This window comes from Lissotriton vulgaris (genome assembly GCF_964263255.1).
Source record: "Lissotriton vulgaris chromosome 8 unlocalized genomic scaffold, aLisVul1.2 SUPER_8_unloc_1, whole genome shotgun sequence".
NCBI lineage: Eukaryota > Metazoa > Chordata > Amphibia > Caudata > Salamandridae > Lissotriton > Lissotriton vulgaris.
The window spans coordinates 7,903,234-7,917,300 of record NW_028240615.1 but is presented as its reverse complement, the minus strand read 5'-3'; the positions used below and the strand labels follow the sequence as shown (position 1 = coordinate 7,917,300).

At 50.3% G+C, this 14,067-nt stretch overlaps 1 protein-coding gene across 1 annotated transcript in view; it reads left to right on the top strand.

Moving 5' to 3' along the window:
* POGLUT2 (protein O-glucosyltransferase 2) overlaps positions 1-13,118 on the top strand; it is a 124,904-nt gene extending 111,786 nt beyond the window's left edge. Inside the window, exon 6 of the mRNA XM_086947886.1 lies at positions 12,393-13,118. Coding sequence (XP_086804012.1) covers positions 12,393-12,410 — 18 coding nt within the window. The 3' untranslated portion in view covers positions 12,411-13,118. The remainder of the gene's footprint in view (positions 1-12,392) is intronic.
* The last annotated feature ends 949 nt before the right edge of the window (positions 13,119-14,067 follow it).

Below are 14,067 nucleotides of genomic sequence, written 5' to 3'. Positions count from 1 at the left end.
TGCTGCGTAGTCTTCTGTTTAGACCTAGCTGCCTCCGTTAATAACTGCATGTAATCAAGCCTTTTCATTGTAAGGGAATGTCTAGCTAGTTCGTCATCCAAGTTTGCTACCTTTGCTTCCACTTCCAGGATTTCCCTCTCCAGCATCTCTATGCATGCCCTCAACTCTTTTTTGTGGCCAACCAATAAAGCAAGAGCTCGCCCTTGATCACTGCACCAAATGCCCCCCATAAGGTTCGTACCAATTCTGTTGTGCCTCAGTTTTCTTGTAAATAATATTCTGTTTCTTTTACTAGCTTTTTTTTCACATGCAGGATTTTTAAACACTATGGGTTTATAGTGAGGGTTGTTCGTTCAATTTTGTAATACTCGTGCAAGAATGGGTGTTCTGGACTTTGGTCGCCCCCCTGGGACTCTGTGCGCCCTTTAAATCGAAAAGTACTTGGACTGGCCTTTGGGATGCAAATGCTTCATTATAAGGTCTTCTGTGAACAAGTCTGTTGCCTGTCAATCAATCAATCAGGGAATTGTAAGCGCGCTACTCATCCGTGAGGGCCTCAAGGCGCTGAGGGGGGTGGGAGGGTGCCGCTCCGTTCAGCCGAAGAGCCAGGTCTTGAGGGTCGTCCTGAAAGTGTTCAGGGAGGGGGCGCATCTGATGTCTTCCGGTTGCTCGTTCCAGGTCTTGGCTGCGATGTGGGAGAAGGATCTTCCACCTGATCTGGATCTGTGGATGTGCGGGGTTTCAGCCAGTGCGAGTTTGGATGATCGTAGGTTTCTTTTGGGTACGTGGAAGTTTATTCTGTTGTTTAGGTATTTGGGTCCATTGTTGTGTAGGCATTTGTAGGTGTGAGTGAGGATTTTGAAGGTGACTCTCTTCTCCACGGGGAGCCAGTGGAGTCTTCGTAGGTGTTGGCTGATCTGTTCATGGCGGGGGATGCCAAGGACGAGTCTGGCCGCGGTGCTCTGTATTGTTTGCAGTTTGCGGAGTAGGGACTTGTTGATGCCGGCGTAGAGTGTGTTGCCATAGTCGATTTTGCTAGTGATGGGTGCGTAGGTGTCTGTTTTCCTCGATTCAGGGGGGATCCATTTGAAAGTCTTTTGGGGGATGCGGAGGGTGTTAAAGCAGCTGGACCCCTGTGGGACTCCGCAGGTGATGTCCGTAGGGGCGGAGAGGAAGGGTAGTAGTCTGATCTTTTGGCTTCTTCCAGTGAGGAACGAGCGGATCCAGTCTAGGGCATTTCCTTGTATGCTGGCATCGTGTAGTCTGGTGATTAGTGTTCGGTGAGAGACGGTGTTGAAGGCTGCAGACAGGTTGAGGAGGATGAGGGCTGCAGAGTGGCCCTGGTCCAGGAGGGCGCGGATGTCGTCTGTGGCAGCAAGTATGGCGGTCTCGGTGCTGTGGTTGGCTCGGAATCCGGATTGGGACGGGTCGAGGACAACGTGCTCTTCGATGAATCGTGTCAGTTCCCTGTTGACTGTTTTCTCTGCCACTTTGGCTGCGAAGGGGAGAAGCAAGATGGGCCGGTAGTTTTTGGGGTCGGCCGTGGGCTTCTTGAGCAGGGGCCTGACTTTGGGGCACTTCCAGTCGTCTGGGAAGGTGCCTGTTTTGAAGGTGGTGTTGATTGTGTGTTGCAGTTGGGGTGCAATGGTGTCTGCGGCTCGGAGGTAGATGTGGGTAGATAGTGGGCTAGCTGGTGTCTTGGGGAGGCGGGGGCTGGCTGTAGTGTCTTGTCGGTGAAGTTGTCGCAGAGTATTCTGATCTTGAGGTGGAAGTAGGTCCCGAGCTTGTCTCAGTGGTCTTGGGACGGGGTGATGTCTGCAGCTTCGCTGCGTGGGTTGGTGAATTCCTAGATGATGTTGAAGAGTTCCTTGAGGTTGGTGAGGATTTTGTTGTGGATGAAGTTCCTTATGGTCATTCTGATTTGGTTGTGGTAGTCCGTCATGGCATCCTTGTAGGTGGAGTAGCTGTCAGTTGTCTTAGTATTCCTCCAGTTCTGTAGTAGGGGATCTCTGTGTATAGTCATAATCTAGTGAATAGTCCCGCCCATGTGCGTGGACCCCGGCAATCAAAAATAATCTCTTAAGATGTCGAAATAATGCAGAAACTGCAAAGACACTTAAGAGAGAATTTAAAGACAAATAATGCAGCCTATATCCACAGGCTACATTGTCCAGTACTTCAACTAGAAATTCCACCAAGAAACACCACACACAACACAGCCTGCTAGTTTCTACATAGAGAAACTTGCCTCCTCCAGTCAAAGACTCTGGAATGATAGAGAGGAAGGTAGGGACAGACAAGCCCCATAGGCTGCCATTATGTGGCTTAAATAGGATACTGTGCCTTTAAGAGAACTTTCCAAAACTTCTCCCAGTATCCCAGAATGCATAGCAGGTCCCTCTACTTTCAGTTCTTTTTTCCGGCTCCTGCTTACAGGACCCTGGCATTGAGCTCTCCCTTTTTCAAGGGTTTATTGAAATTTTTTCGACACTTTTGCCTTCAAATAGTGTTGTAGTTCACTTCTTGGTGTTCCCTTCCCTGTTTTTGTGCTGTTTTAGGCGTTTTAGGGCTCTAAAATACCTGGCCTGTTTGTTCAGTGCCCAGCATGTGGGAGGAAGAAGGCCACGAGTGATCCCCATGATGTCTGCATCGTGTGCCTCCCTGAGGATCATGTCCCTGAGGATTGTACCATCTGCCAGCAGTTTTCGGCTCGGCTTCTGAGGGACAGGTTGAAGATCAGGCTTTCTGGCCTTGAGGAGAGGCGTCTGCAGACTACAGGTGGGTCTGGGCAGGCTGGGAAGCTTCCCTCTGCCCCTGCCGAGGCCTCTGGGGGGCTCCCCGGAGGCAGGAAGTCCGGCAAACGGTCCCGGTCTCCGTCGACGTCGATTGCATCGACGACGACGTCGAGAGGGATGACGGCGGCGTGCTCCCCTTCTCCCCGGGGCTCCGGGTCGAGACGGCGTGACAACTCAACGTCGAAGGGAAAGTCGCCGTCGAAGCCGCCTCCGTCGTCACAGTCTTCGTCGACGTCGAGGTCTTCCTACCGACGCCGGAGGCGTAGTGACAAGCATCGACGCTCGCCGTCGAAGAGGCATCGACGCTCGCCGTCGAGGCGACACCGTCGATCGCCGTCGAGGTACCGGTCGACGTCGAGGGGCTCCTCGACGTCGAGGGCATCCAGAGGACGGCGACGTTCGTTGTCACGGACTGAACGCTCGACGTCGCAGAGACGGCGTACGGCGTCTCGGAAGAAGAGGTCGACGTCGGGGACCCGACGTTCGACGCCGAGGCACAGAGGGTCGACGCCGAGGAGACGGCGATCGACGCCGGAGTTGAGGAAGCGTCGTTCGACACCGGACAAGCGCAGCAGGCAGCGATCAGCGTCTAGGAGTCGGTCAGCCTCTCCAAAACGGCGCAAAAGGGGTTCTAGTCCCAGGAGTCACGCTGCTTCGAGTGGAGGACGCAAAAGGAAGCGGTCACCGGCTGATGGGAATGGCTCTCCGTGCCCTTCTCCTAAAGGATCGCGGAAGTGTACACTCCATCTAGGCCCAGGACTCCGACTCCTCCTCCTCCCCCTCCCGTGCCTAAGGAGGACCCTCCATCCAATCCTCCACTACCTTCAGGAGATCCTCCTCCTCCTCCGGTCCCTCCTCATGGACCCGCTCCGCAGCCGATAGTTCCTCCTCCGAGGTCCACTTCTCTGCCGTCCCTGCCTGTTCCTCCTAAGGGGACCCCAAAGCCCAAGCCCCGTGAGGAACCGAGGAAGACCCCTCCACGAAAGCCGAAGGAGCGGCCACGAGCAGGCAGATCTCGCTCTCGCTCTGGGAGGAAGGAGAGATCATCCACAAGGTCGAGACACCGCCATAGGAGGCGCGAATCTCGCTCCCACACGAAGTCCTCTGGGACACGGGACTCTACCCTATCGGGGTCGCCGGACACGAGGGTTTCCCCTATAGATGACCTGGTGGCGTTCCAGGACGTCCTTTTTCGGGGCGCTGCGAAGTTGGGCATCTCCCTAACGGTGCCGACTCCGAAAACATCGGTCATTTTCGAGACTTTACATCAGAAACATCTGTCTCGTCCCCTCCTACCTCTGGTGCCGGGTTTGGAAGAACCGGCGATGGCCCTGTTTCTCACCCCTGCGGTGGCGAAGGCGGCTCCATCCAGACTACTGAGGAAGTATCGGGCCCCCGATTCGGATCCGGCCTTCTTGAGAACGGAACCTCCTCCTGATTCTGTCATCGTGACGGCAGCCCGCAAGCAGCATGCCACCACTCCTTCCTCCACGGTTCCCCCGGATAAGGAGTCCAGGTGGATGGACTCGGCAGGGAGAAAAGTTTGTAGCACTTCCGCCACCGCCATGAAAGCGGCGAGTGCCACGGCACTGTTGGGTCGATACGACCGCGCCCTCTGGGACTCCCTTGAGCGGTTTGCGGAGCATTTGCCTCGGGAGAGGCGTGAAGACTTCATGGAAATACTGAGTGAAGGGATGCTGGTGGCCAACCAGATCATCACCGCGGCGGCAGACTCTTCCCTGTTGGCTGCTCACGGTATTTGCCACGGAATCAACCAAAGGCGCCACACTTGGCTGCGGCTTACGTCCCTGAAACCGGACGCACAGCAGAGGGTGGCCAATCTACCGTTCTCCGGCGAGACCCTCTTCGGGAAGCATGCGGACGACGAGATGGCCCGCATGAAGGCGGAGGCGGAGACGCTGACGGCTGTGGGCCTAGAAAAGCCTAAGGAGAACAAGAAGCAGTACCGCCCTTTCCAACGGCGGTACGGCGGACAAGGCCGTGGACAGGCTGCGGGACATTCTCAACAGCAAAACCAGTTCCGCAAGCCGTTCCAGAAGCGCCAGAAGGGCAGAGGTGGCCAGCAGTCTGCCCCGGCGCCCAAGGGCCAGGCTGGGTCTAGGCCCTAGGAACCTACTTCCCCCGGATCTGTTACCCACTCCGGTAGGGGGAAGCATCCAATTTTTTCTGGCAGAGTGGAGAAAAATTACTCAGGACAAGTGGGTGCTGAATATTGTTTGCAATGGATACAGTCTTCGGTTCATCAGCCCTCCTCCAGCAATTCCCCCGGTCAGCTCGCAGTTTCGGCTGCGCGAGCTTCAGGCGGAAGCGGATATCCTGTTGAGGAAAAGGGCGATAGAAGACGTACCTCTGTCTCAGAGAGGAAGAGGTCTGTACTCCCGGTTCTTTCTGGTTCGCAAGAAGGACAAGAACGAGTTCAGGCCCATTCTGGATTTGCGACAGGCAAACAAATGGATTCGCAGAGAAAAGTTTTGCATGCTGTCGTTGCATCAGATTTATCCTCAGTTGCAACAGGGAGACTGGCTTTGCGCTATAGATCTACAGGATGCTTACTTCCATGTGCCCATTGCACACAAACACAGGAAGTTCCTGCGGTTCCAAGTCGGCACCAATCACTATCAATACACAGTACTCCCATTCGGACTGAAGTCTGCGCCGAGAACGTTCTCGAAGTGCATGGCGGTGGTAGCAGCACACCTGAGGAAGAACAAGGTGTTTGTCTACCCATACCTGGACGATTGGTTGATCAAGGCATCCTCCTTCCCGGAAGCGCGAGCACACTTCCAGAAGACGTGCGTTCTCTTGAACAAGCTGGTGCTGCACATCAACATGGCCAAGTCTGTCCCGACTCCGGTCCAATGCATACAGTACTTGGGAGCCTCCATCGATACGCTGTCAGCAAGCGTGTCTCCTTCGGAAGAGCGACGATTATCACTCCTTCGGAAGGCTCAGGCTCTTATGACGGCTCCATCTACAACAGTGAGGACGGTGTCTTCTCTACTGGGATCGATGGCCTCTTGTATCTTCCTGACGCCACACGCACGACTGCACATGAGACCGCTGCAGGAGTGCTTGGAGGACCAGTGGGATCAGAGGAAAGGATCTTGGGACGACAAGATTCGACTGTCGCTGCATGCTCTTCAGTCTCTGAAGTGGTGGTGTTCGGCGGAGAATCTCCTCAGAGGGGTTCCCTTTCACAAGGACATTCCCACGCAGACTGTCGTGACAGATGCGTCTCTTCTGGGATGGGGAGCGCACTCCGGGACTCTACAGATTCAAGGCACGTGGCCACCGATGGAGGCCACATATCACATCAATTTCCTGGAACTCAGAGCTGTTCACTTGGCGCTGAAGGCCTTTCTTCCGTCCTTCCAGACCAACTCTCTGCTTGTACAGACGGACAATACCACCACGATGTATTACCTCAACAAACAGGGGGGCTCGAGATCCCGTACTCTGTCACAGGAGGCGCAGGTGATCTGGCACTGGCTCCAGGCCAGAGGACTGACGATAACGGCCACCCATCTACCAGGTGTGCAGAATGTTCAGGCAGACGCACTGAGCAGGCTGGTTCAGGAAAACCACGAATGGGTCATAAACGACGAAGTACTAGGAGAAGTCTTCGCAAGGTGGGGAACTCCAGACGTAGACTTGTTCGCCACCGCCGAAAACAGCAAGTGCAGAGACTTCGCCTCCAGGTACTTCCAGCAAGGGACGCTGGGGAATGCGTTATGGATCGACTGGACGAACAGCTTTCTGTACGCCTTTCCTCCCATTCCCCTGATTCCGGCGGTGCTCATCAAGCTGGCCCGGTCCAGGGCTCGGATGATACTCATCGCCCCGGAGTGGCCCAGGCAGTGGTGGTTCACGGACCTACTTCACCGGTCCCTCCTTCCTCACATTCGGTTGCCGTGCAGGCCGGACCTTCTCACGAAGTTCGGGGGGGCGGATGTTACACCCCAACCTCTCGTCTTTGAGTTTGTCGGCATGGCTCCTGAGATAGTGCAATATGGCCATCTGAATCTGCCCGATGATTGCATGGACATACTGAAGGAGTCTAAGAGACCTTCCACTCAGACTTCATATGCTTACAAGTGGAAGAGGTTTTGTATCTGGTGCCAGTCTAAGAACCATGATCCTACGACCTGCAAGGAAGATGTCATCCTTCCTTACCTTTTACATTTGGCGCAGTCTGGCCTTAATGTGCATTCCATTAAGGTTCATCTGGCTGCATTGACTGCCTACAGGAAATGCCCTTCACAGACTTCCTTTTTCCAGATCCCGTGATCAAAGATTTTCTGGAAGGATTGAAGAAAGTATTCCCTCCTGTCAGGCTTCCCTCGCCTTCATGGGAATTGAATGTGGTGCTGTCCAGATTGATGAAGGAGCCTTTTGAACCTATTCATAAGGCTTCGTTGCAGCACCTGTCCTGGAAGGCGGCGTTCCTCGTGGCCATTACATCGGCCCGCAGGGTGAGTCAAATTCAGGCGTTGTGTTGTAATGAACCTTATACTGTATTTCATGCTGCTAAGGTTGTTATGCGTACTCACCCTAAATTTCTTCCCAAGGTTATTTCTGATTTTCATGTCAACCAGACTATAACTTTGCCTACGTTTTTTCAAAACCCTTCATCCCCAGCGGAGAGGTCTCTCCATTCCCTGGATGTTAGGAGGGTGTTGAAATTTTATCTGAATAAAACCAAGGATATTCGTAGGTCTGACCAGTTGTTCATCAATTATGGTTCGGTCAGGACGGGTCTTGCGACCTCTAAGCAGTCCATCTCTAGGTGGATTGTATCCTGCATACAATTGTGTTATCAAAAGGCTAATAAGACCTTAGGAGGTAAGCCTAAGGCTCATTCCACCAGGGGCAAAGCTGCCACGACGGCTCTGCTCCGTAACGTGCCGATTGCTGAAATCTGCAAGGCAGCCACTTGGAAGTCGGTTCATACCTTTGCTGAGCATTACTGCCTGGACGCTGACGCCAGGGCAGACGCTCAGGTTGGGCAGGCTTCGCTGCAGAATTTGTTCGCACAGTAGTGGCGTTATGTATTTATTCTCCACCGCCGCTTTGGTGTGGGGATGGGCTTGCCATTCTATTCACTAGATTATGACTATACACAGAGATCCCCTACTACAGAAGGAGTAGTTTCTGTCCTGTAACTCCAGTTCTGTAGTAGGGGTATCTCTGTTATAGTCATAAGCGCCCGCCCTCCTCCCCGGTGGAGATATTTCATCTTGTAAAGAATGCGACAGGTCTGGCATGCTTCGCCTTCAAAAAGAACTGAAAGTAGAGGGACCTGCTATGCATTCTGGGATACTGGGAGAAGTTCTGGAAAGTTCTCTTAAAGGCACAGTATCCTATTTAAGCCACATAATGGCAGCCTATGGGGCTTGTCTGTCCCTACCTTTCTCTCTATCATTCCAGAGTCTTTGACTGGAGGAGGCAAGTTTCTCTATGTAGAAACTAGCAGGCTGTGTTGTGTGTGGTGTTTCTTGGTGGAATTTCTAGTTGAAGTACTGGACAATGTAGCCTGTGGATATAGGCTGCATTATTTGTCTTTAAATTCTCTCTTAAGTGTCTTTGCAGTTTCTGCATTATTTCGACATCTTAAGAGATTATTTTTGATTGCCGGGGTCCACGCACATGGGCGGGACTATTCACTAGATTATGACTATAACAGTGATACCCCTACTACAGAACTGGAGTTACAGGACAGAAACTACTCCTTCTTTTGCAGGCGTCTGCAGGTGCACCTGGTGTCTAGGAAGTCGGTGGGGCATTGTTTGCCGGGGTTGCGTTGCGGGCGAGCTCGTCTGCGCAGTTTGAGATCTATGTGTGGAGTTCTCTGGCTGCAGTGTTTGTGTCGTATGCCCAGGTGTGGTTGTCTCGGGAGAGGGTGGAGTTCAGTTGCTAGTCGGTGACCTTGCTCCAGTTCCTTCGAGGCGGGCATGGGGCTGGTTTAGGTGCTTTGGGTTTATCGACAGTGATGTGGACGCAGTGATGGTCGGTCCAAGGTGGTTGTGTTGTGTGGCTGAAGTGGACGCTATTTCCTGCAGCTAAGATGGGGTCGAGGATGTGCCCTGCCCTGTGTGTCGGTGTGGTAACGAGTTGGTTGAGTCCGATGTGTGCGAGGTTGTCACAAAGGATGGTGAAGTTGGAATCGCTGGGGTTGTCGAGGTGAAAGTTGAGATCTCCGATGAGTATGTAGTTCGTTGATGCAATGGTGTGGGAGGCGATGAAGTTGGTGATGGCAGTGGCGAAGGGTGTCCGGGGCCGGGAGGTCTGTAGATGAGTGTCCCATGGAGTGTGGTGTTAGGGCTGGTCTTGATCTGGAAATGCAGGTGTTCGGCAGAAGGGAAGGTTTCGCTGGAGGTGGAGAGACGTAGGGTGTTTATGTGGACTTTGGCGAGGCCTCCTCTCCGATGGTTGGGACAGTCCTTCCTCTGGATCTTGTAGCCTTCCGGGATGGCGGTGTTGATGTCAGGGGAGGAGGCGGCGTTGGTCCAGGTCTCTGTGAAGAAGGCAATGTCGGGAGAGAGAGAGTCGAGTAAGTTTCAGATTTCCATGGCATGTTTGTGTATGAAGCGCACGTTGAGGAGGATGCAGTTGAGTGTGTCGTCGTTGCTGGTGGTGTTGAGGGTCAGGGATGTGGTGAAGGTCCGATGGTAGCGGAGGCAGGAGAACTGGCAGTGGGTTGTGTTCGGTGAGCCCTATTGGCAGTCTGTGTGTCTTCCGGGTTTGAGTGCGAGGAGGGTGTTGGTGTCGTAGTGATGGATGGTTGGAGATCCAGGGTTCCTGGCACCGGTCGCGGATGGGCGCCGACGGGTTTGCCTTAGCACCAGTGCGGCTGCCATTAAGTAGGGGAGGGGGGGAGGGACTTTTAGCTGGGAGGCGTCCTGTCCTTCTGCTCTCTCCGTAACGCTCAACATTCATACGTTATTGCGTCGGGCCCTGCCTTCGTAGTCGTCCAGCTGGTTTTCCATCCTGGCCTGACATGCCTGGAGGTCTTTGATCTTTTTCTTGAATAGAGGGGTATCTTTAGTTAATGAATTGGTTGTGTCTTCCACTTCTTTTATTCTGGCACTCATATTTTGACTGGCCGCTCTAATCAGGGAGACTTCAGCAGAGACTGCATCTATCCTAGATTCCAGCAAGATGTGGACAGAGGTAATGGCAGTCATTATGTCTTGTAGAGTCGGATCCACTTGCCCCGAGTTGTGTCCACATTTTCGGGCCCTTTTTCTTTCATGTCTGCCCCTTTTTGCCATGCATATTTGTCCAGTTTGACTTGCATCGTCACACGGCCACTTTTCCCAACAGCCATTGTTGCACTTGTTGGGGAGGCACACTTTTGCCCATATGTACGGACCTGACCGACTATTCTCCACCGCCTGCTCTGGGGCCTTGGCCTCTTCCGGCCTGTCAGATTTCCCCAGCCACGCCCACGCTTGCCATCAGACTCTAGCCCTGTGTGCTCCTTTCACTTCATCGAGGTTTGGTACCTTTCTCCTGTCCTCTTGTCACCAGAATTGCATCCCAGGTCCGAAAGCAGACCTCCAGCCTGCCCACGGCCTGTTTCGGCAGACTCCACAGGAGTTCTCTTAGTTTAAGGCACAGCTTGCTCCGTTTTCCGTAGGTCCCCCGCGGTCTCTGGGCCAGCGCAACTTCCCATGGCTGTATGCTGCTCTACTCCGGTCTTGCTACTTCTGCTCAGTGAGACCGGTCAGTGTTAGGAGGCGTGAGTAGGTCTTGTGCCGTTTCAAGCCCGATGCTGGTCCGCACTCGCAGTGGTCGGTCGCTGCTGAATTGTGCTGAGGGCGCACACCTCTTCGCCCGGCCTCTAATGTTTTCCTGACTGGGACTCCTCTGATGTCTCACAGACTATTCATCACGGTGGAAGTTGGTCGCGGCCATACCCGCCCTTCTCCATTCTAAATCCTCCCTGACAGTGGCTGCTAAAGTTAATGGCCGCTATCCTCCTTCCCCTGTGGGTCCCAATGCGTTTGCTTCTCCAGGCCAGCGCTGCATCCCGAGGACGTGTGTTGTGTTTCTCCGGTCCCACTATTGCAACTCAACGGGACCGATCTGTTCTGGGAGGCCTGAGCACGCCCTACTCAGTTTTTGGCCCGGTGGCGCCTTGCGCTCCCGTAGGCCGATTGCTGCAATGTTAAGCCAAGGCCGCTCACCTCTCCGCCCAGTCTGGCGCTGTCTCGGCTGGAGCTTGTCAGCCGCCTCCTTCATTTTCCACCATGGCGGGAGTCGATCACGTCTGCCGCCACCCTCCTTTGTCGCAGGCGAGACTCCGGCGACCGCGTTTCTTAAGGCCGCTCTGTCCCTGCAGCACGGGCCTTGCTGCCGGATCACCGCTTCGCTGGCTAGACCATATCTCGGTTCCCCAGCCCTCAAATCGTCTCACTGGGACCTCCCAGCTTCTGCGGGCTCTGGCGAGGTTTGTTACGGCTCTTGTAGTCAGATATGTGTTCGGATTTTAGTGTTTACCGGGCTAGTGTGCCGCCGCCTTCCACTGCAGTTGGCCACTCCCCCAAGCTGAAACTCATGTTTTTTTAGCACCAGAGCTAATACTCAATCCACACGATTGTATCTGGCTACAAGACCCACACAATGTGAGATTTGAAAATACAAATTCAAATTTCAGTTGCCCTGCACCAAATTTCCGATCTTTGCAACACAGAAGACCATGTTTTATTTCAACACATGTAAGGACTATCTGGACGTGTAACTAAAGTTTGTTTTTTTGTTTTTTAAATATATGTTACATGTGTTTATTGCTGTAAAATGAATAATTTAAATGAGGAGTCCCATCAAGTAGCCATGGCCATTTTGTTCAACTCAGTTTAGGGCTAGAGCACATTAAATGCAAATATTCCTTTTTGCAAATTTATAATTGACCTAAGTAATCTTTTCAGGTTTCAACACAAATGTAAATCATTTCAGATTAAGGACAAAGTATGTTTATTTGGTACCATTTTAAATGTAATTCAACAACGGTTAACTTATGACGTATATGAGTTCAGAAAATACAGTTTGTCTTATAAAAATGTTTCTTCATCGTGAAGAACCCTAGAACCCTTGTAAATAGAGCCATCAACATCATTCTGCTGCACCCTCGTCTCCCCTCTCCCTCTTAAATGGGCCATTGCCTATGTCTATTCATTATTCCCATTGCTCCTCAATACAGGTGTGTGCTGCTTACATGGGTGCCTACATAGTGCTCTGTAAGATTTATTTTGTAAGAAAGATTGACAAAAAACAGTGAATGGAAATTTGCCTTCTGATATGTTTTTTAAACTTTTAAAAGGTATGCACCATTTTCAGAAAGCATAGCATGTATGCCAACGTCAGACCAATATAAAGGTGCTAAAAGAATGATAATAGAAGTTGCACAGATGTGTGTTATTTTTGTTATTCCACTTTCACTATCTAGCAACCTGCAGTGTTATAGCAAAGAGTGGCTTTTTTCTACTTTTTAGCCAGAGCTCATAAAGCATGAACACAAATTAAGTCAAGTTTGAAACTGCAAATCTTTATATATTTTTTTCTTTTTCATTTTAGGTTAAAGATGAACTTTAAAATGTAGAATTCAATATTTTAAAATTCCTGGAGCACCGAGGATTTCTGTTATTATCCGCATTGTTCAGTACACCAGAAAACAATGAATGTACAGTACATTAGACACATCCATCTTTTGTCAATGTGAAGTAGCTCACCACAAATGGATATATCATTTTCCAGTCTTGCGCTTTCACCAAACGTGTATTGAAAGTAATATGCCTGAGATACTCTGATTTAAAATATCAGTACTATTTCATGACTCCTGTCCATTTTTTAAATCTATACAGTAAAATACACTTGTAAATAGTATCTACAGAGCAGAATGGTTGTTAGTGGTAATGTTTTTGACACAAGAAACTAAAGTGTCACGTGGGCACACGTCATCACTGTACCATGAACTGAACCGTAATGTACTAGTGTTGATTAACCATGCATATATAGATTTTCATTAAATGAAGAACGTAGATATATGGTCATTAGCGGTCAACATGGTGATGGTGTTCCCTCCGTCTACTCTTAGACCACGGAGTAGTAACACACAGGATGTACATAAAGCAATTGCTAAAAGATACAATGATGCAAGTTTAAAGTTCATAAATGTAGTGTATTCATGTAATTCACAGTTTGCCTCCGCACTCTGCACTTTTCAAGGCTATCAAATGCCACTGTTACAAAAATGGAGCAAATGTTCAACAAACTGATAATAAAAAACAATTTGAAATGAGATTTGTTTTTGCTGTTTACAAAACATTCAATTAACAGAAATATTGTGCTACATTTTCTGGTGGGTATGCTTGCTATTTATGGTAGGTGAAAAAATGTTTGTATATAAAGTTTAACGATACAATTTAGGGTCACAATGAGTGCATCAAATGTAAGTGCTGTAGTTGGAATGTTATTTAATGTAACAGTGCAGTAGCATATACTGAACTCTGCGCTACACTGACAGAGTTGGTAATGCATATGTTGGTTTACAAGAAGAACTGTTATTTTGAACAGAAAACCATGATCATTTGGAAGCCACCTTCAATTTCTTTTGAATGCTCTTTTAATTACTAATCACTCATACTGCATACAAGCATACGATAACCTAGCTCATGTGTTTAGCTAACTGAAGTATTTAGGAAGGTACCATGAAAAAGAGAAGAATTTAGAATTGTGTTCAGTCAAAAACCCATTCATGTACCTCAGTGCAGTTGTACATCTGGGGCGATTTCTAATTCTTGACATAGATTTGAAATAGTTAAGTCAATATCACATTAAGGAAAAAAGAGTATGTTACAGGAAGGTTAGGCAGTACTTTTATTAACATAGTATTATGAGATTTTCAATGAATGTATTTAAAATGTGTTTTAAAATGTAAATATTAAAAAACTAAATATTGGTTTGGTCAATGTCTTGTATTGTGGTTGGTCCACCCAATCCAGGATACACCTGTTGCCCAAGGCAGTTTTGGGGTCCAAGGCTCCTACAATGTCAATGCCCACCCTTTCAAAGCGAGTGACGACAACAGGTAAGAGTTTCAGGGGAGCCTTTAGCCTTTTCTCCGTTTTCCCACTGACCTGGCAGGTGAGATGGGTCCTAACAAAAGTATTTGAGGTTATCCCCATATGGGGCCAATAACATTGAGAGACAAGCCTGGGAAAGGTCTTGTCTTGCCCCATATGTCCTGCCA